The sequence below is a fragment of the Salvelinus namaycush genome, chromosome 20 (assembly GCF_016432855.1).
Source record: "Salvelinus namaycush isolate Seneca chromosome 20, SaNama_1.0, whole genome shotgun sequence".
NCBI classification, from domain to species: Eukaryota; Metazoa; Chordata; class Actinopteri; order Salmoniformes; family Salmonidae; genus Salvelinus; species Salvelinus namaycush.
The window spans coordinates 33,450,148-33,472,831 of record NC_052326.1 but is presented as its reverse complement, the minus strand read 5'-3'; the positions used below and the strand labels follow the sequence as shown (position 1 = coordinate 33,472,831).

The following is a 22,684-nucleotide window of genomic DNA, read 5'->3' as shown; positions in this document are numbered from 1 at the left end:
AAAAATACAGCCAGGTTGGCAATAATTACTTCCTTTTACTGTAATCAACCAAGCCTTTTGCTTTGTGGTTGTACCCGTGTGTTGGCTAGAGAACAGGAGAGGGAAAAACAAGTCTTTTGCTTTGTGGTTGTACCAGTGTGTTGGCTAGAGAACAGGAGAGGGAAAAACAAGTATTTTGCTTTGTGGTTGTACCAGTGTGTTGGCTAAAGAACAGGAGAGGGGAAAACAAGTCTTTTGCTTTGTGGTTGTACCAGTGTGTTGGCTAGAGAACAGGAGAGGGAAAAACACGTATTTTGCTTTGTGGTTGTACCAGTGTGTTGACTAGAGAACAGGAGAGGGGAAAACAAGTATTTTGCTTTGTGGTTGTACCAGTGTGTTGGCTAGAGAACAGGAGAGGGAAAAACACGTATTTTGCTTTGTGGTTGTACCAGTGTGTTGGCTAGAGAACAGGAGAGGGAAAAACAAGTCTTTTGCTTTGTGGTTGTACCAGTGTGTTGGCTAGAGAACAGGAGAGGGGAAAACAAGTATTTTGCTTTGTGGTTGTACCAGTGTGTTGGCTTGAGAACAGGAGAGGGGAAAACAAGTCTTTTGCTTTGTGGTTGTACCCGTGTGTTGGCTAGAGAACAGGAGAGGGAAAAACACGTATTTTGCTTTGTGGTTGTACCAGTGTGTTGGCTAGAGAACAGGAGAGGGGAAAACAAGTATTTTGCTTTGTGGTTGTACCAGTGTGTTGGCTAGAGAACAGGAGAGGGAAAAACAAGTATTTTGCTTTGTGGTTGTACCAGTGTGTTGGCTAGAGAACAGGAGAGGGGAAAACAAGTCTTTTGCTTTGTGGTAGTACCAGTGTGTTGGCTAGAGAACAGGAGAGGGGAAAACAAGTATTTTGCTTTGTGGTTGTACCAGTGTGTTGGCTAGAGAACAGGAGAGGGGAAAACAAGTCTTTTGCTTTGTGGTTGTACCAGTGTGTTGGCTAGAGAACAGGAGAGGGGAAAACAAGTATTTTGCTTTGGGGTTGATTGGGTAGCCTAGTCTTAGTAGCCTAGTCTTAGTAGAAATTGTCAGGTTGGTAACGGAGAGACTGAAGGAAAATAAGTTGAGGCTTACTTATGGTATTGTCCTGTGTGTGTGTGTGTGTGTGTGTGTGTGTGTGTGTGTGTGTGTGTGTGTGTGTGTGTGTGTGTGTGTGTGTGTGTGTGTGTGTGTGTGTGTGTGTGTGTGTGTGTGTGTGTGTGTGTGTGTGTGTGTGAATTAATGAATGAATTACGTTGTATTTTTGTGTCAAATCGCCCATCCCATAATTAATACATACGCAATCATTACAATAATACACTGCGATAATTCAGTGATAATTCTTCTGGTGTTCTGTGCAGTGTGCACCGCATAAAGATTGTGTGTGTGTATGTGTGTGTGCGTTTTGTTTGTGTATGCTCTGAAAACTAGAGGGGTCACAGGATAAGGTAACTACTATGAGTTAGTCTGAGGGGGCTGCATGGTCAGAGAGACAGGTTTGGAACGCAGACCCACACTCTAGACTGTGTAAATGTAAGAAAGCACCTGTGTGGGTATTTACAGTATTCATGACAAGCAGAAGTTACAGGCTCAGTAGCAACTAGGTTTGGTATGACGGAAGCTGCTCCAGTCCACCAAGCATCCCACATACCTGTCTTGCTCCACTCATAATCCCTCATTTTGGCAAACAGAGAGGAATGAGATTGCTCTGATCTTCCACAGCAGCTGTGTGTGTAGCCCTAGTCTGCTGAATTAAAGGGTACTGTAGTAATCATGTGTTACTCTTACCCTGTGAGATTTCAAGTTCCTATAAAGATGTATGAATGGGCACATCATTCCTGAATTTTTTTCTTTCTCACATAGCATATACACACACACCCCAACATATTCAGTCATTTCTAGAGTACATACAAGCATGTAATGATCAGTATTCATGTATTCATTACAAAAAAAAGAGTGAGAAATGTATTTGCTGGATCATGATTGCACACCATTAACACCAACGTGGGTTTGCCAGTGTGTGCGTGTGTGTACCTGTGCATGTGTATGAGAGCGACAGAGAGGAATACAACTCCCCCCTGTCTTATTGTGTATTAATTTGACCAGGGCATGCCTCCATGTCATCTAACATGAGCAAACAGGGAGAATCTCTTCAGGCTGAATCAGCATCGGAGAAAGAGGGGATTAAGCCTTGGAGAAATGAGCCTGGCAGCCTGTGCTGCAGGGGGGGTGTCTGTCGGGGTGCCAGTGGTGGCTCATATAGGGAGGGGTCAGGGGGGTGTTTGAGGGGACACAAAGGGGGACACTGTGCCTCCGTGAATAGGGTTCAATTAGTGAGATTCATCCCTTGCTCTTGACTCGCCCATCTGCGTCTCAACCTCCCCCTTTGTCCCCTTGGTGCAGCTCATCCACTGGGCCTGATTTAATTAGAACCCCTTCAGGAGAGACAGGCAGGGAACAGGAGAGGAGAGGGCCTCTATAAGAGAGCTATACTGTAGGCAGGATTCTACACAACACAATAAGCTACTGGAGAGAGGATGGCAGGGTTGAGGAGCTTTGGGGAATTTTTCATAAGTCAGACGATGACACGTGGCTGGTAGATTTAGGAAAAATTGCATTAAAACACTAAAATTGATTCACACACACACACACACACACACACACACACACACACACACACACACACACACACACACACACACACACACACACACACACACACACACACACACACACACACACACACACACAAACTCCTTCACAATGACAAACACACCACTGGTGTTAATTTGCTGTCGTAGGAATGTTTATGCGAGACTGTTAAAAGCATTGTGTAATGTTGATACGCTAAAATTGTGTTATTGCATCAATATAGTTGTTTTGGAAATTACTATATTCCTGGGAAGCAACTTCAATAAATCTCCAAATTAATGAAAGAACACTCATTCCAAATGTACTCAAACCATTATTACTGTCAGAAAAAAACGATTTCAGTCAACAGTTGTGAAATAAAAATGACTGGATTCAAGTGAAGCAAAAACATTTTCTCTTGAGTCCTACTATTCCAGACTCATTCATGGGAAACTTCTGTTTTGCCTGTTGCGCAATGCTCCATGTTTGTGTTTAGCGACTCACAGTGTGTTGAATAACTGATCCTCCCCATAGGCTATTGAAGCACCATCCAGAATGCTGAAGTGCTATAGGGAGAGTTTTCATAGGCTGGAATAGAGCTGTTATAAATGCATTAAGCAGCTTGTTATAAACAGTTATAGCAGGTCAGAGAATGCTGCTGTTCTGTGCCAGGCTCAGCTGACGGGGAACTCTTCTCAAATAGTATTTTGTTAACCATCATTGGGAGCTCTCCTGTCTCCTCATTTCCCATTTGCTGTGACATATGTAACTGCGGTGCTTATGAACATACAGACCTTGGACCTATTGTGGACTGAGCTGACCTTATTGTTTGAATTGTTTACTTTTCCCCCCCAGGGAGTCGAGCAACAGTTAGCTACGCTGTATTGTTGAGGAGACAATTGACTGAGAGAGAGAGGAGTGAGAGGGAAATGTCTGAACAACTGAGTTAAACCTGTGGTTGTGGAGTAGAGATAAAAGACTGTAAGCCCGACCAGATGTTTGTATTGTTTTTTGAAGTGCTCCCTTTATACAGAGAGTGTGGTATGGGAGAAAAGACAGCTCATGACTTCTCACAAAGAACAAAAGGGAAACATTAATGTTGGTGTATGTTGTTCTTTGAATCATTGGGTTTCGCTGTGCAAAGCAGAGGAATCTTCTGCGGTTTTGAAAGTTTTGATAGTGAAAAAAGGAGCAGTTGCCCAGTATGGAGTAAGCAGAAAAGAGGCCCATTTTCCCAATATGACCTAGACAGCAAAGAGGCCCCACGTTCACTTCAGAATGCAGTATTGGTGAGTGTTGACATGAGGGCTGTGTGATATCGTTTTACGCTTCTCTCACACAATCGCCTGTCTCTTGAGCCACCATTTTGAAGCTGTGTTCGCTAAAAACCGTGGTTTGAGTTTTAGTCCTTTTGAAAGGTAACAGCTGTAACAATTCAAAGAACGCTGTGAATAATTTATGAAAATGTAACGTACCTGAACTGAATATACTCCCACACATGTTCTTAACTGGCTAGAAAGAGAAGAATCTTCCAACTCACACTCCCACCATTTTATAAGATTTTTCCATTCCAAAATCATGACTAAATCGTTTATCATCTCCGTGGTCTACCAGAAGACCCAAGGGAGCTTTAGTGCCTTCATGACACAGCCCTTCCCAATATATGATACGTAACAGGCAAATTCAAATCAGGACCTCGTAGCCAGTTCCAATGCTGATTTTCAATCTTCCCCTCTAATCAAGGACTGATTTAGACATAGGACACAATAGTCCAGATTTCCAGGCTTGATTTTGAATACCCCTGATATATAAATCTCTCCCTCTCTCTCTCTCTCTCTCTCTCTCTCTCTCTCTCTCTCTCTCTCTCTCTCTCTCTCTCTCTCTCTCTCTCTCTCTCTCTCTCTCTCTCTCTCTCTCTCTCTCTCTCTCTCTCTCTCTCTCTCTCTCTCTCTCTCTCTCTCTCTCTCTCTCTCTCTCTCTCTCTCTCTCTCTCTCTCTCTCTCTCCCTCCCTCTCTCTCTCTCCAGCAGTCATATGTGTCCTCCAGCCACCAGATGGCACCCCCCAGTCCCAACACCAACAGCAGCAGCAACAGCAGTGTCGGGGGAGTGGAACAGCTGAGTAAAACTAACCTGTACATCCGCGGTCTTCACCCCGGGACTACAGACCAGGACCTGGTCAAGCTATGCCAGCCGTAGGTCTTCTTCTCCTAATTGCCCACTTTCTTTTACACGGGTAGGGTGAAGTTGCCTCTAGATGGTGATTTAAGATCAGTTTAGTATTTTCATCCTGGTGGTTAGGGTTAGGATGGGAGCGGGATAAACAAATCCTAGATATGTGCCCACAGGTGAATTCTACCTGGAGCTCTTCAATAGGTGCTACTTTGCCACAAAGTGACTACACATGCTACCTATATAAAAGCCTACCCTCAGATCAGAACTGGTTGACTTTGCTGCATTATGGTTGGCTATACAACCTACACGTGTTGCGACAAGGGTTGTTGTGGCTGGATATTCTAAACAGACTGGTGAGGCTCAGCAGGAGAAAAACAAAACCCACACCCACCAAGTCACCATCTACATACAACACACACTCTTACACTGGCCTCACACACACACACACACACACACACACACACACACACACACACACACACACACACACACACACACACACACACACACACACACACACACACACACACACACACACACACACACACACACACACACATACAGTCAAAAAAGGCGGGCTTGCTTTCACTAACAAAAAACGTAACATCCAGCCCAGGCACCAGAAAAACCACACCAGGAGGGTAACAGAAGGTCGGGGCTTAGGTGCTGGGGAGTATGGGAGCGTGGAACAGAAACAACAATGTGGACACACACTGAGTGTGTCCCAATAATATCTCCTTTCTCCTGAAGCGTGCACTTGTTCACTACTTCCGACAAATCTTAAAGCATTGGATTGGTGGAGCCATGGGCTAGTTAGAGTTTCCACCATATTTCTTATCAAATCAGTGAAGGGAAGTGACAATTGCACACTTTGGGAAGAAGGAGAGAGACTTGGTATGCAGACATAGCCTCTGTTAATAGCATACAGTTTGGATGCATTCTAATTATTGTTTGGATAAGTGAAGGAGTGTAGAGTGAGTGACCTAGAGAGGACTAGGAATTTTTAATTGCTATTTAAAACAGAAAACTCGGACTTAACTTCTTATGGCTGCAGGGACAGTATTGAGTAGCTTGGATGAAAGGTGCCCAGAGGTGCCCAGAGTAAACGGCCCGCTCCTCAGTCCCAGTTGCTAATATATGCATATTATTATTAGTATTGGATAGAAAACACTGAAGTTTCTAAAACTGTTTGAATGATGTCTGTGAGTATAACAGAACTCATATGGCAGGCAAAAACCTGAGAAGAAATCCAAACAGGAAGTGGGAAATCTGAGGTTGGTCGATTTTCAACCCAGCCCCTATTGAATACACAGTGGGATATGGGTTATGTTGCACTTCCTAAGGCTTCCACTAGATGTCAACCGTCTTTAGAAACTTGTTTGAGGATTCTACTGTGAAGTGGGGGCGAATGAGAGAGGAATGAGACAGGTATTTGGCAGATTGCCACAGGCTCTGAGGCGCGGTCACGAGAGAGTTAGCTCTCGTTCCATTGCTTTTATACAGACATAGGAATTCTCTGGTTGGAACATTATTGACGTTTTATGTTAAAAACCCCCTTAAAGAATGAGTCCATACATCGTTTGACATGTTTCTACGGACAGTAACGGAACTTTTTGACATTTCGTTTGCAATTAGGGAACGCGCTTCATGACTTTGGATTTGTTTACCAAACATGCTAACAAAAGTAGCTCTTTGGACATAAATGATGGACATTATCGAACTAAATCAAACATTTAATGTGGAACTGGGATTCCTGGGAGTGCATTCTGATGAAGATCACCAAAGGTAAGTGAATATTTATAATGCTATTTCTGACTTCTGTTGACTACCCAATATGGCGGATATCTTTTTTGGCTGCTTTGTTGTCTGAAAACTGTACTCAGATTATTGCATGGTTTGCTTTTTCCGTAAAGTTTTTTTTAAAATTTGACACAGCGGTTGCATTAAGGAGAAGTGTATCTATATTTCCATGTCTAACAATTGTATTTTCATCGACATTTATAATGAGTATTTCTGTAAAATGATGTGGCTCTCTGCAATATCACCGGATGTTTTTGGAACTAGTGAACATAACGCGCCAATGTATACTGAGATTTTTGATATAAATATGCACTTTATCTAACAAAACATATATGTATTGAGTAACATGAAGTCATATGAGTGTCATCTGATGAAGATCATCAAAGGTTAGTGATTCATTTTATCTCTATTTGTGCTTTTTGTGACTCCTCTCTTTGGCTGGAAAAATGGCAGAATTTTTCTGTGACTTGGCGGTGACCTAACATAATCGTTTGTGGTGCTTTCGCTGTAAAGCCTATTTGAAATCGAACACTTTGGTGGGATTAACAACAAGATTACCTTTAAAATGGTATAAGATACATGTTTGTTTGAGGAATTTTAATTATGATATTTCTGTTGTTTGAATTTGGCGCCCTGCACTTTCACTGGCTGTTGTCATATCGATCCCGTTAACGGGATTGCAGCCATATTAACAGGGTAAAGCCTGGAGATTGACATCAAGTTGGAGAGGGAGGGGTGGGTTTGTGTAATATGTGTTGGAGAAGGGGAGGTGGGGGGTATTGACGGAGAAGCGAACCTTGGAGGGGAAATGCAATTGACTGGGAAAAGAATAGCATGGCATGCTGGGTAAAGAATGCCACAGGCCTGTAAGTGGGTCAGAGTTAAGACCTTGTACCCCATCCTCCACTCCCTACTACACACACACACACACACACACACACACACACACACACACACACACACACACACACACACACACACACACACACACACACACTTTACAACAACTGTTGATGAAGTTGAGGTAGGAGGAAGGTCAGAGAGTTACTGCCACACAACCTTTAAACTGTTCAACAGGATGCATGACTTTGTTAATGACAACACAAACTATTTCTCTCTCTCTCCATTACAACAGAGGGCACATGCCCACCAAAAAGTTAGTGGGCATTGAGTGTTTATGTATGGCTGTGGTCATATGGCTCAAGGTAGAAATGTCCTCCTATTCACAAATCTAAAATCCGATTACCTAACTTCCAATTGTAACCTTAACCAACAGAGGAATGAAAGAAGATCTGACTCTGTGTCAGAGTTTAGGGGCAACTTCATGTGTGGCCGCTAATGCTAACGGCCAGGCTTTAGGACCCAGAGGTGGAAAGAGAGTGTGGGAGCAGAGGACAGTGGAGAGAGAGAGGGGACAGGAAGGGGTGAAGGATCCAGTTACACTTTACACTCCACCCCAGCACTCTGTTAGGGCCAGCCAGTGGAACACCAGCCGCCCTCGCTGACTGCATTACACAGAGACAGTGGAGGGCAGGACCTCTCTCTCTCTGACTAGCAGAAGTCAGGTTGGCCGAGCGGTCTAAGGCGCTGCGTTCAGGCCGCAGTCTCCGCTGGAGGCGTAGATTTGAATCCCACTTCTGACATCCATTTTATTTCACTATCCTATACCATTGTACTGTAAAGTTACACTGCATTCTACTAAGCAGTACTTTAAATTTCCTATTATACTGCTCTCTGTTTATATTGTAGCAAATTTGGGGGGTAGCCTGAGTCCAGCGACTGTCAAGCCAACACCTTCATTAACTCTATTATGTTTTGCTATATTTTTCTACACCGTGTCACATTAGACAGTCAGTTCTCTAAAGTGCCACCATTTTGGTCGAATAGGCCTGTGTTCATAAATATTTGCTGTGTTCATAAATATTTGTTGTGTGACCTCAAATTTTTATTTGGTAGCACCAGTGCGCTTAGAAAGATATTCATCCAGATAATACATTGAACAGCAAAATTGAAGTTGTGCCTCTGGGTTTGGGAGCAAGCAAAGTTGTTACATTTGTTTGTTTGTTTCATGTCCCGTGAGCCCTGGCTGTTGTTACATTTGTATCATCATCAGAGTGGCGTGCATCGTGAGCATGTTGATACGATACTTTGTATCATTTCACCTCTAACCTGTGAGAGTGAAATTCAGCAACACTTGATGGGCAGTAGAAGTTATTTGCTTCTGTATTGATAAAAGCAGGGGCACAACTTTGGTTTTAGAAGTTTTTTTATTTTTTATCTGTCGGCTAAATCCTGTCAGCCTACCCGACCGCTCGGAGGCATCTGCATGGTCCTAAAGCATACCGTTGCCTCGTTTTGTATCACATTCAATGATTTAACTTGGGATGACAAAAATGCAATTTCAGAATGTGGACATGTCCCCCCCGTCCCCAGTGAAAGTTGTGTGTGTGTGTGTGTGTGTGTGTGTGTGTGTGTGTGTGTGTGTGTGTGTGTGTGTGTGTGTGTGTGTATATGTGTGTGTGTGTGTGTGTGTGTGTGTGTGTGTGTGTGTGTGTGTGTGTGTGTGTGTGTGTGTGTGTGTGTGTGTGTGTGTGTGTGTGTGTGTGTGTGTGTGTGTGTGTGTGTGCGCATGCATAATTACCCAGCATTAGGAAGTGTTTGTGTCTAAATGTTAGGGAGGTTACACAAAATGTCCGATAGTCACCTCCTCCTCATATGGTCTGATGATGTCATGTTTATGTGTTTTTTTTTGAAGGTATGGGAAGATTGTTTCCACCAAGGCCATCCTGGACAAAACCACCAACAAGTGCAAAGGTGAGAGTTCAGAGTTCAACAGGTTGTTTGGTTCATGGCACAGATGCCACTTACATTTAACCTGGAACGATAGTGTTAGTGTCTAGTGTTGTGTTGTTGACTGTGTCTCCTTAAACAAGCTCATGGACTTATGGACTCAAACTCGATCACAACTGCATTATACAATATTCGATGGTATTAGGCTATATAATATAATGTTAAAGTATTAGTCTGGTTACAGGTCTACTAATATACTGTATAAATCTATAAATCCACTAAACTTTAGTCATTTTACAGAATGTCTTTAGACTTTAAACACCAGTAGTTAATCTAACAACCATTTTGAATTCCAATCTTACTTATCAAGCATGAACATTTTGTACAAATGTAAAAATGTGTGTGTATATGTGTTGTGTAGGCTATGGCTTTGTGGACTTTGACAGTCCGACAGCGGCCCAGAAAGCAGTGACCGCCCTGAAGTCCAGTGGTGCCCAGGCTCAGATGGCCAAGGTAAGACACACACTCATTTACATCAACTCCACACACACACTTTATATATTCACAGTCACACATGATCTGTTATAAACTTTTCTATTAGGAGTTCAATCACAACTTCAATGTGACTCCTTACATCCTCAATTTCTTTATTTCATTGCCAAACTCATATGAAAAAATGCTATTGTATACTATGGTATAAATACTATAGTATTCAATGTAGTGTTTTTGCAGACTTTACTGTAGTATTCATTGTAGTGTATTTACTGTAGTATACTGTAGTATTTACAGTTAGCTATAGTATAAATACAGTAGTATAAGAAAACTGTAGTATATACTATAGTAATTAATGTACTGTTTTGTGGATTGTAGTATACTGTAGTATTTACTGTAGTGTTTTTGCAGACTGTAGCATACTTTAGTATTTACTGTAGTGTTTTTGTGGACATTACTGTAGTATTTACTATAGTGTTTTTGTTTTATTTTCTGTGACATAGAAGTGGAGGCTTTCTCCTTCAGGAAACCTAATGGAGAAATACTAAAAGAGCAGATTGTCAATAACCTGTATGTAGGCAGGACTGGGGTCTGAACGGATAGTTCAGCGCTTTTGCTCTTTTCTATAGCTTGTAGGGAACACAATGCATGATCTATACTTTGCATGTAGGTGTTTCACTTATTGGTGGCACAAATTGCAATATAGGGGAATGGGCAGGGTATATGCAAATACTTTAGTATTTACTATAGTTTAAAAAGGGTAGTGTTTTTGCAGACATTACTTTAGTATTGACTACAGTTTTTTTTTGCAGATATTACTGTAGTATTTACTATAGTATCCTACAGTATACTACATCATTGTAGAGTAAGTACTACACATGATCGAGGGATACTCCAGTGTGTAGTATACTATTCTACAGTATACTACAATTTACTATAGAATTCTGTAGTAAGTACTGTAGAATTCTATAATAAACTGTAGTATTTTTTTATGTGAGAATGTTCAGAGAACCTGAACTTTCAAAGAATTTATTTGATTTGATGGTGAATTGACAGTTCGTTCTGCCAAGTTGGCATCTATATTGAACCACAAAAAGGAGAGACAGTGTTCTAGCAAACACACTCCCTCCAACATTCCCAGTGGTTACAAAGGTGAGCTCTTATACTGTATGTTGTTATGGCCTGAATGGTGATAAGTGTTCTCTTGGCACCATCTCAAGATCTTCGTTAGCTGGCAGTTGGCTGGGTGGGAGAGAGGGAGGGTGAAGAGGTCACAGCATCTGAGGAGAACAGGAAGGCTATCAGATGGAATGGAACTGGTCGTTTCTCCTCTTCCCTCTCTTGACTCTTCCTCTCCTCTTCACCTCTATTCTCACATCTCCCCTCGCCCCTTTTCACCCATCCCTCTCTCCCTCTTTCCCTCCTCCTTTGTGTGGCTGGCAATATGTGTGTCCTGCTAAGTGGCTCCTGCTATGGGCCTTGTCCTGAGCTCTTTGTGTGGGTGTTTGCAGTCAAAGGGACTGTTGTGGGCCCATTAAGCTGATCCCTCTGTGCCTCTCAGGCCCCCCATTGAGAGGGCCCCGGGAAGGGTGCCACTGCACCCGCCGTCAATGGGACGGGGACAATGAGCTGGCCTGTGCCTGCCTGGGTTTGTATCTGGGCCTGGGGCGGACACTATAGGGCTACAATCACTCCAACCCGGCCCTGCAACAGGGTCCAAGTCACTTCACTACTACAGAGCGAAGATGGACCAGCACGGGAATTTATACACTAACTTCAGAATTAAGACGAGCCTTGCAACTGAAAATCAGGGTCCACCTAATCACTCCTCCTGCTACCCAGATATTGTATCCAAACACTCACTGTAATAGAAGTTAGAACACAATAGCCTAACTTACATAAACAGTATACAGTGGCAAGAGAAAGTATGTGAACCCTTTGGAATTATTGGATCTGATCTTCATCTAAGTCACAACAATTGACAAATACAGTCTGCTTAAACTAATAACACACAAACAATTATATGTTTGCATGTCTTTATTGATCACACCGTGTAAACATTCACAGTGCAGGGTGGAAAAAGTATGTGAACCCTTGGATTTAATAACTGGTTGATCCTACTTTGGCAGCAATAACCTCAACCAAACCTTTTCTGTAGTTGCGGATCAGACCTGCACAACGGTCAGGAGGAATTTTGGACCATTCCTCTTTACAAAACTGTTTCAGTTCAGCAATATTCTTGGGATGTCTGGTTTGAAACGCTCTCTTGATGTCATGCCACAGCATCTCAATCGGGTTGAGGTCAGGACTCTTACTAGGCCACTCCAGAAGGCGTATTTTCTTCTGTTGAAGCCATTCTGTTGTTGATTTACTTCTGTGTTTTGGGTCATTGTCCTGTTGCATCACCCAACTTCTGTTGAGCTTCAATTGGCGGACAGATAGCTTTACATTCTCCTGCAAAATGTCTTGATAAACTTGGGAATTCATTTTTCCGTCGATGATAGCAAGCTGTCCAGGCCTTGAGGCAGCGAAGCAGCTCCAAACCATGATGCTCCCTTCACCAAGCTTTACAGTTGGGATGAGGTTTTGATGTTGGTGTGCTGTGCCTTTCTTTCTCCACACGTATGTTACCTTTCCTGCCTCGCCTCCAGGCCGTAGTCGGGACGGCTCAGGGGAGCCTTCACTTACTAGCTCCGGGGCCAGGGCAATATATGGATGCTCTGGGGAAATTCCCACATTTGGGGATCTTATCCGCTGCTAATGACGAGTTAGTCTGGAATTCCACTGAAATAGTTAACTTTTATTAAAACTTGTACATCATTTGAGGTAGTCTGAATGACAAAATAAAATAGTGGGCTAGTGGGCTAACCATTCTTGTTTAGTGTTTTACGTAGTGTAGACTCGTCAACAGAGATATTAGCACGTTCCAGAGATTTCTTTAAGTCTTTAGCTGACACTCTAAGATTCTTCTTAACCTCATTGAACATTCTGCGCTGTGCTCTTGCAGTCATCTTTGCAGGATGGACACTACTAGGGAGAGTAGCAACAGGGCTGAACTTTCTCCATTTATAGACAGTTTGTCTTACCGTGAACTGATGAACATCAAGGCTTTTAGAGATACTTTTTTAACCCTTTCCAGCTTTATGCAAGTCAACAATTCTTAATCTTGCATCTTCCGAGATCTCTTTTGTTCGAGGCATAGTTCACATCAGGCAGTGCTTCTTGTGAATAGCAAACTCAAATTTTGTGAGTGTTTTTTATAGGGCAGGGCAGCTCTAACCAACATCTCCAATCTCATCTCATTGATTGGACTCCAGGTTAGCTGACTCCTGACTCCAATTAGCTTTTGGAGAAGTCATTAGCCTAGGGGTTCACATACTTTTTCCAACCTACACTGTGAATGTTTAAATTATTATTCAATATAGACAAGAAAAATACAATAATTTGTGAGTTATTAGTTTAAGCAGACTGTGTTTGTCTGTTGTTGTGACTTAGAGGAAGATTGTTATGACCAATTTATGCAGAAATCCAGATAATTCCAAAGGGTTCACATACTTTTTCTTGCTACTGTAACTGAGAAGTTGGTAGTGGCCAAAACAGTGGAGAGTGCCCTATTAGAAGTCATTTTGGGCCTGTGAGCTACAGTGAGCTACTCTGCATCATGACCTGGCCTTCTGAACTGGGCTTATGGGTTGTTAGGTTACCCAGGTATAACTCAGTCTTTGATTAAAGACAAGGAGAAAACCACAGATACTGACAGTGATGACCACCCTGTTTTGTGCATCCCTGATTTAAACAGTATCTGTCTAAATCTGAAATCAGACACTAAAATAAAATATATTTGCATTAGTCAGGTTATTTCCTTGTACTGTCACTGAATGTGGGTCATGTTGTTGTCATGTTTCCAGTGTGTTGGATCTTTAACAGTGTGGGCCATGCTGAGCGTTATCATAACTCACAGCCAGTCAGTCGTCTCTACAGAGGAGTGTCTATGGGGCTAGCTTTGGGGCTGTCTATGGGGCTGTCTATGGGGTGGCTATGGGGAAGGATATTGGACTGGCTATGGGCTTTCTATAGGGCTGCCTATGGGGCTGACTATGGGGCTGTTTAGTGGCTGGCTTGTGAGTTGTCTATAGGTTGTCTATGGGGCTGGTTATGGTACTGTCTATGGGGCTGGTTATGGTACTGTCTATGGGGCTGGTTATGGTACTGTTTTTGGGGTTGGCTATGGTACTGTTTTTGGGGTTGGCTATGTGGCTAGTTATGGGCTGTCTATGGGGCTGTCTATAGGCTGACTATGGGGCTGTCTATAGGCTGACTATGTGGCTAGTTATGGGCTGTCTGGGGCTGTCTATAGGCTGACTATGGGGCTGTCTATGGGGTAGTTTACGTGACTGTTTATGGGCTGTCTTTGGACTTGGTGGGGAGGGACAGGGAAATAATGGAAAGTGATATAAATCAACAGCTCTTTACTTTCTAGAGAGCCTTCCTTTCTGCGTACAGACGTCAGCTCACACTCACCACCAGCTCGTCGCCATAGATGCATACTGAGCAAAACTCCAGGGTTGTGTGTCACCAGAGGAGAGAGAAAGAATAGAGAGGGAGAGTTGGATAAAAAGAGAGAAAGAGCAAGGAAGAGATTCCATTTCACATGTGGTGTGCTTGGGTGTGGTCCAGACATAATTTGAATATAAGCATCAGAGGAACCGTTTAAGAGATGTTGTCCCCGCATGCAGAACAGGATTAGATAGATCAGTCAGTCTTATCTACATTTACATTTACATTTAAGTCATTTAGCAGACGCTCTTATCCAGAGCGACTTACAAATTGGTGCATTCACCTTATGATATCCAGTGGAACAACTAAATCTTTTAAGGGGGGGGGGGGGGGGGGGGTTAGAAGGATTACTTTATCCTATCCTAGGTATTCCTTAAAGAGGTGGGGTTTCAGGTGTCTCCGGAAGGTGGTGATTGACTCCGCTGACCTGGCGTCGTGAGGGAGTTTGTTCCACCATTGGGGTGCCAGAGCAGCGAACAGTTTTGACTGGGCTGTCTATATTATATGACTGGTCACAGTACCACTGAGTTGTGTAACAAGGAAGTGTCTCCTTAACCACCAATGTGGTTTAAAATCCCGTAAATTAGACTTTCCCTCACGTTGAATCCTGGTTAATTTAAGGAGATGTATATTTATTGTGAGGACAGGCCAACACAGCGTGCCATTGAGAAGTGTTTCAGGATGCTGTGTGTTGACACGCTTCAGTACCATAAATCCACCCAGGAATTCCTCATTGTCCGATCAACAAAGTGACAAGCATGGTACAACACCCAGCTCAACTCCTGCTGAACTCCCTGTGCAAACTGAGGGTGCGTCCCAAATGCACCCTATTCCCTATGTAGCGCAATACTTTTGACCTCAAACTGAAGCTCCAGTAGGCAGCTACCTGTGTTCTTCGGCTCTCCTGTCTATTTGACTTAGGATCAAGCCGACTCTTTGCTTATGAATCAACAGAGATAAGTGTGGACTTACTGGTCTGTTGAATTAACCTATATTTTGGCTCAGTTTCTGTCTTAAAGGAGGGAGATGGAAATGGAGGGAACAGCAGGATGTAGTGTAGTCATATGGGGTGGTGTCACTTGTGTGGATGGTGTTTTTGACTGGTGGTGACGAGGTGTATGTGGATCTGTAATTTAGACTTGACTGAAATGCTAGCTTTAAACACTGTATCTCAACCTTAGCTCATATCCTCTCTATTACTCCCTGGGGCATGAACCTGGTAACCTGATATTCACTATCACATTTCATAACAAGTTGTTGTTTCCTCATGCTCTCTCAAATGTTGCATAAAAACCTTTGTGAGAGGGAAAGAGAGACTGTGGGAAAGGCTGTATCAGGAGAGAGAGAGACTATTGCATGAGACAGGGAGAAAAGACTGTGTACAGTCAGACACTTTTGTAGTTCCTCCCTCTATCCGCTCTCCCACTGTACCCCCCTCTATTGTCTTTGCTTTTCAATGCTCCTCATTCCCCCTAGTCTCTCCCACCCCCTATAGTTTTCTCATTTACCTCCTTCAGTTACAGCAGGTTGTCAGATAGAAGCACAACTCCAATGAACAAACACACTCCTCTCCCCCATCATCCAATTCTCCCCCTTTTCACTCCCTTCCTCCTGAATATTACTTGCCTTTCTCCTCTCCCCTGTTTGTTGAAGCTCCCTCTTCCATCCCTCCTCCCCTCCTCTCCCTGCATTTGGCCCAGCGCCTACTCACCCGGTTGCCAAGCTCCTGTTGTTGTGCGAACTCTAAACTTCACGCCTGGTTTCCTGTATGTTTCTACATAGTCTCACAAGGTTTCACTTTTGAGCTCTGGAATCGGAATCGTCTCTCATTCCTCTTTTATTAATTATTTTGGTCTGGGCTCTTTTTCAGTCCTTCCACATTTCCACATACTTTTCCTGCATTATAATGCTTACATTTCCTAGTAGCTGAATATGTTTTTAAGAGGTGAAAAGTGCTCTTGTACTCACAAAAGCACTCACATACAACCCACATTCAGTCATAAACCACTGACAATACTAATTTGTTATATCGTATATCTTTCATGACCATGACGTCACAAATATATCTAACAGAATTTAAACAGTGAATGTAAACCCTCTTTGTTTGTGATTACACACTGTGAGTCTGATTTACCCTGTCTGTCTGTTTTCCTTATACAGCAACAGGAGCAGGACCCCACCAACCTGTACATCTCCAACCTGCCTGTGTCCATGGACGAGCAGGAGCTGGAGAGCATGCTAAAGTCCTTCGGCCAGGTCATCTCCACACGCATCCTCCGCGATGCCAACGGGATCAGCCGTGGCGTTGGCTTCGCCAGGTACACACTACATGCTACACCAGTAGCATCTTTGGCAACGTGTTACACCAGCAGTTAAAACTACATGTTACAATAGTAGCAGTGGTGTAGTGGAGGGTATACGCAGAAATATGGCATGTACCCACTTTTTTTTTCTTGGGCATTGCGTATACTCACTTCTTAATCCCCATGATGCATATCAAAGTAGTGTAGTGGAGGTATACGTTGTATCAATTAATAAGGCCTATGGAACAGATCAGAATGTTTAGCTTAACATTATGATAAACCCATTATTTATTCTCATTTTAAGCACAGCAATGTGCACACTGCGTTAGGCCTACAATACGCATGCATGTTCCAACACGCGAATATTCCAAAATGCAATTTGCGGGAAAACACTGTTCTAAAATGCACATGTAAACGGTTTCATGGACAGAGATGGAAACATTAATTCGAAAATTTGAAAGAGGAGAGATCTAAAGATGCAACAAGTATTATGGGTTGCTAATATGACTAGGATAATGCTTTTGGCTGCTAGACAATGAAAGAAAGTCGATTTGACAACCAATAGAACAGGAGAGTGAAAATTATACTGATGCTAATGATAGGCCTAACCATCTTCTGGTAGATAGAAAGGCTTTCCCAAAAACCTTTGCTATTAAATGTTAACTAGCTACAAAGTAGTCTACCTGGCAGAATGATATGATTATTTGCATCAATCCAGTTGTAACGGTCGTCGTCGTCTGATGAGGAAGAATCGGACCAAAGTGCAGCGTGGTAAGTGTTCATGATTTTATTAAACTGAATACTAGAACAAAATAACAAAGTGAATAAACGAAACCGAAACAGTCCTGTCAGGTGCAGAACACTAAACAGAAAACAACTACCCACAAAACACAGGTGGGAAAGTCTACCTAAGTATGGTTCCCAATCAGAGACAACGATAGACATCTGTCCCTGACTGAGAACCATACCCGGCCAAAACAAAGAAATACAGAACATAGAAAAAATAACATAGAATGCCCACCCCAAATCACACCCTGACCAAACCAAAATAGAGACATAAAAAGCTCTCTAAGGTCAGGGCGTGACACCAGTGGCCATTTGTTCTACAAACTCCATCTCATATGAGCTACAGAAACACCACCCACCAAACAACAGTGCCAGGTGCCTACACACTTTAATTAAAGGGTAACTACACTCAAAAATCCAAATTTATTAGATTTTTCTCAGATCTCAAAAGTGGTGTCCTGATGTGGTTTAAGCATTGTTGTGCAATGTTGTTGTTTTTCTATAAAACAAACTGTGAATTTATCTAGGTTTCAATCCAATTGCCAAAAGATTTTAATCCGAATATTCTAAAATCAGCATAAAATGTGCATTTTCCCACCAGAGATGTGCTTCCATCAAACTGACTTGTGGGTAAAAGGATATGTGTGATGACGTAGTACACATGAACATTTATTTTGCGGTTAAATTCCGATCATGTACCAAATAATGAATCGTAACTTACTTCATCTGTAGCCTAATAAACTGCATACTTTCCCGAGTGTAAATGGGAGTACCACACAACATGTCATCGCGTGACTCCAAGTTTACTTCAATATGATAGTTGCTATATCAATATTTGCTCCTAAAAGCGTGTCCACCACCATTTCTCGCATAATTAATTTTACAGACACAAAACGACACACATTGTCTAGCGTATTTTGTTTTTGTCGTCATTTGGTGAGTTTACAGACGAATTTGCGGTTTCAGTCAGGCCTGTTGTGCAAATTTTTTTATCCAACATGTTATTTAGTGGAATAAAAAGGTTGGATGGTAACCTGGTTATAGAGAGCAAAAAAGAAATGTATGGACAAATCAGAAACCTGTGAACTTCTGATTCAGTTGACAAGCTCATTCATCTATTTCAATAGTAGGCCTAATATTACCTACTTGCACAGTACACGTTTTTTGCCAAATAAGAGTATACCCACTTCTCCAGGCACCCCTACACCACTGATTAGCAGAGAGGGGTAAATTGAACCTAAGGGGTAAGTTTAGCCACCCTTGTATCTAGGAAACCATAACCAAAATTAATCATTTGACCAAATATTTTGGAAGAGGTCATTATTTCATGGAGTCCGTGAAGGAAGAAACTACATGGGAAAATGGTTAGGTCCAAAAAATAGATTTTCACCTAGTCAAGTTAATGTATAGTGTTAGAGGTTTCATGATGCTTTTATCTAAACCAAAGTAAATCATTTTAAGATTGTTCTATAAATCAGTTGGGGTCTCTATAAGCTTCAATATGAGGTCCTAAACAGAATGAAAGTGCATCCTTGTAGCCAAGGCTATAAATGAGCATTTTTCATTGGTAACACTGTTCCTCCCAACGTTAAAAAGTTAGGAGCACCACATGACATTGAGATACAACCTATATAGGTCCTATATGAATTCTAGCTACTTTTGAAGCACATGGTGTGCACTAGAAACTAATATATGACACTGGAAAGACATTCATTTATTATAAAAGCTAAAGTCCTTTGTGGAATATTAGGTTTCTACATTGTGTAAAAGCACAATTTTCCGAAGGAGATGCATTACATTGACAATTGTACACTGTGTCTTTAAAAATGTCAGGCTTATGATGATGACATGCAAGAGATCTCTCATTCATTCATTGCTATCATTATTGATCTCCTGAAGAAGCTAACCATCACACTACCATCGCCATGCTTTCATTCATTCATTGCTATCATTATTGATCTCCTGAAGAAGCTAACCATCACACTACCATCGCCATGCTTTCATTCATTCATTGCTATCATTATTGATTTCCTGAAGAAGCTAACCATCACACTACCATCGCCATGCTTTCATTCATTCATTGCTATCATTATTGATCTCCTGAAGAAGCTAACCATCACACTACCATCGCCATGCTTTCATTCATTCATTGCTATCATTATTGATCTCCTGAAGAAGCTAACCATCACACTACCATCGCCATGCTTTCATTCATTCATTGCTATCATTATTGATCTCCTGAAGAAGCTAACCATCACACTACCATCGCCATGCTTGACCGTTGGTATGAGGTTCTTACTGTGGAATGCAGTGTTTGGTTTTCGCCAGGCATAATGGGACCCATGTCGTCCAAAAAGTTATACTTTTGACCCATCTGTCCATAGAACATTCTTCCAAGAGTCTTGATGATCTTCCAGGTGCTTTTTGGAAAACTTTTTGGATGACATGGGTCCTAATGCTCCTAATGTTTTGTACACTCAGTGTATTTGTTAGAAAGAATACTATAATTCCCCTGGCTGAGTGATGCTGAATGTAAAAATGCGTTCAATTTACCCATCTCTTCCCTACATGCTATATCAGCAACAACAAGGGTCACACTGGGGTCTCTCAGAGTAATGAAATGGAATGTTTGACTTTGTTTCAGGATGGAGTCCACAGAGAAGTGTGAAGCCATTATTCAACATTTTAATGGCAAATTCATTAAGACTCCACCAGGAGTTCCAGGTGAGCAGATCTTTCTACCTGTCTCATCTATGTATTCCCCACAAAGCCCAGATGTTATGATACCACCTCAGTCATTCACTTCAGATGGCAAAACAAGAGCTGTGTCCAGAAACAATCGCTATCCCCTATCCCCTACAAATGTGTGGAGATCTGAGAGGTTTGGACAGATATAAGCAATATGGCAAAACTTCAATCTAGCCTACACTATAAAAAAAATCTAGTTGTTTCAACTAAATATTATTAGGTAACTAGTTCCACTGTATTTTTTTTGTTTACTAAACTTTTCGGTCAAATTGTTACCTGAATTTAATGTTTTTAGTTGGCCCAAACTTAGCTTCAACATGTGAAAACATAGGCAAAAATTCTGTCAACTTAAAATGTGTTTATTCAAATTGTCTAGAAATTATTATTTTGGAATGTTACCCCCCAAAATGACTGTGGACCTAGTTACACACAGACAGTGCTTATAACATACAATGTTTTCAACTTACATTTTTTATACACGTTGACACGCTGTCTTTTCTTTAGGTAAGATGTCAAAAATTATCATTTCTAGTTCACTCCTTTCTCAATTGAAAATCATTCCCCCCTCCTCAATCAGTCAATCAATCAAATGTATTTATAAAGCCTTTTTTACATCAGCTGAGATCACAAAGTGCTGTATAGAAACCCGGCCTAAAACTCCAAACAGCAAGCAATGCAGATGTAGAAGCACGGTGGCTAGGAAAAACTCCCTAGAAAGGCAGGAACCTAGGAAGAAGCCTAGAGAGGAACCATGCTCTGAGGGGTGGCCAGTCCTCTTCTGGCTGTGCCGGGTGGAGATTATAACAGTACATGGCCAAGATGTTCAAACATTCATAGATGATCAGCAGGGTAAAATAATAATAATCACAGTGGTTGTAGAGGGTGCAACAGGTCAGCACCTCAGGACTACATGTCAGTTGGCTTTTCATAGCCAATCGTTCAGAGTTAGAGACAGCAGGTGGGGTAGAGAGAGAGAGTCGAAAACAGCAGGTCCGGGACAAGGTAGCACGTCCGGTGAACAGGTCAGGGTTCCATAGCCTCAGGCAGAACAGTTGAAACTGGAGCAGCAGCACGACCAGGTGGACTGGGGACAGCAAGGAGTGATCAGGCCAGGTAGTCTGAGGCATGGTCCTAGGGCTCAGGTCCTCCGAGAGAAGAGAAAGAGAGAGAGAGAGAGAGAGAGAGAATTAGAGGGAGCATACTTACATTCACACAGGACACTGGATAAGACAGGATACATACTCCAGATATAACAGACTGACCCTAGCCCCTGACACATAAACTACTGCAGCATAATTACTAGAGGCTGAGACAGGAGGGGTCGGGAGACACGGTTGCCCCGTCCGACTACAGGGCCAACCAGGCAGGATATAACTGCACCCACTTTGCCAAAGCACAGCCCCCACACCACTAGAAGGATATCTTCAACCACCAACTTACTACCCTGAGACAAGGCCGAGTATAGCCCACAAAGATCTCCCCACGGCACGAACCCGAGGGGGGCGCCAACCCGGACAGGAAGATCACGTCAGAGACTCAACCCACTCAAGTGACGCACCCTTCCTAGGGACGGCATGGAAGAGCACCAGTAAGCCAGTGACTCAGCCCCCGTAATAGGGTTAGAGGCAGAGAATCCCAGTGGAGAGAGGGGAACCAGCCAGGCAGAGATAGCAAGGGTGGTTCGTCGCTCCAGTGCCTTTCTGTTCACCTTCACACCCCTGGGCCAGAATACACTCAATCATAGGACCTACTGAAGAGATGAGTCTTCAATAAAGACTTAAAGGTCGAGACAGAGTCTGCGTCTCTCACATGAATAGGCAGACCATTCCATAAAAATGTAGCTCTATAGGAGAAAGCCCTGCCTCCAGCCGTTTGCTTAGAAATTCTAGGGACAATAAGGAGGCCTGTGTCTTGTGACCGTAGCGTACATGTAGGTATGTACAGCAGGACCAAATCAGAAGGATAGGTAGGAGCAAGCCCATGTAATACTTCAAAGGTTAACAGTAAAACCTTGAAATCAGCCCTTGCCTTAACAGGAAGCCAGTGTTGAGAGGCTAGCACTGGAGTAATATGATATTTTTTTGGGGTTCTAGTCAAGATTCTAGCAGCCGTGTTTAGCACTAACTGAAGTTTATTTAGTGCTTTTCCGGTTTGCCGGAAAGTATAGCATTGCAGTAGTCTAATCTAGAGGTCGACCGATTATGATTTGTCAACGCCGATACCGATACCGATTATTGGAGGACAAAAAAAATCCGATACCAATTGATCGGCCGATTTTTTAAAATTAATTAATTTGTAATAATGACAATTACAACAATACTGAATGAAAACTTTTAGTTTAACTAATATAATACATCAATGAAATCAATTTAGCCTCAAATAAATAATGAAACAT

At 42.4% G+C, this 22,684-nt stretch overlaps 1 protein-coding gene across 2 annotated transcripts in view; it reads left to right on the top strand.

The window, feature by feature from the left end:
• Positions 1–22,684, top strand: part of LOC120065273 (RNA-binding motif, single-stranded-interacting protein 2-like) — a 72,701-nt gene that overhangs the window by 23,668 nt on the left and 26,349 nt on the right. The window contains exons 2-6 of one of the 2 annotated variants that reach the window (XM_039016138.1): positions 4,670–4,833; positions 9,369–9,427; positions 9,825–9,916; positions 16,613–16,770; positions 20,186–20,265. In XM_039016138.1, the coding sequence (XP_038872066.1) occupies positions 4,670–4,833; positions 9,369–9,427; positions 9,825–9,916; positions 16,613–16,770; positions 20,186–20,265 (553 nt within the window). Of the gene's footprint in view, positions 1–4,666; positions 4,834–9,368; positions 9,428–9,824; positions 9,917–16,612; positions 16,771–20,185; positions 20,266–22,684 lie in introns of both variants that reach the window. The other variant, XM_039016137.1, reaches the window with a different exon arrangement.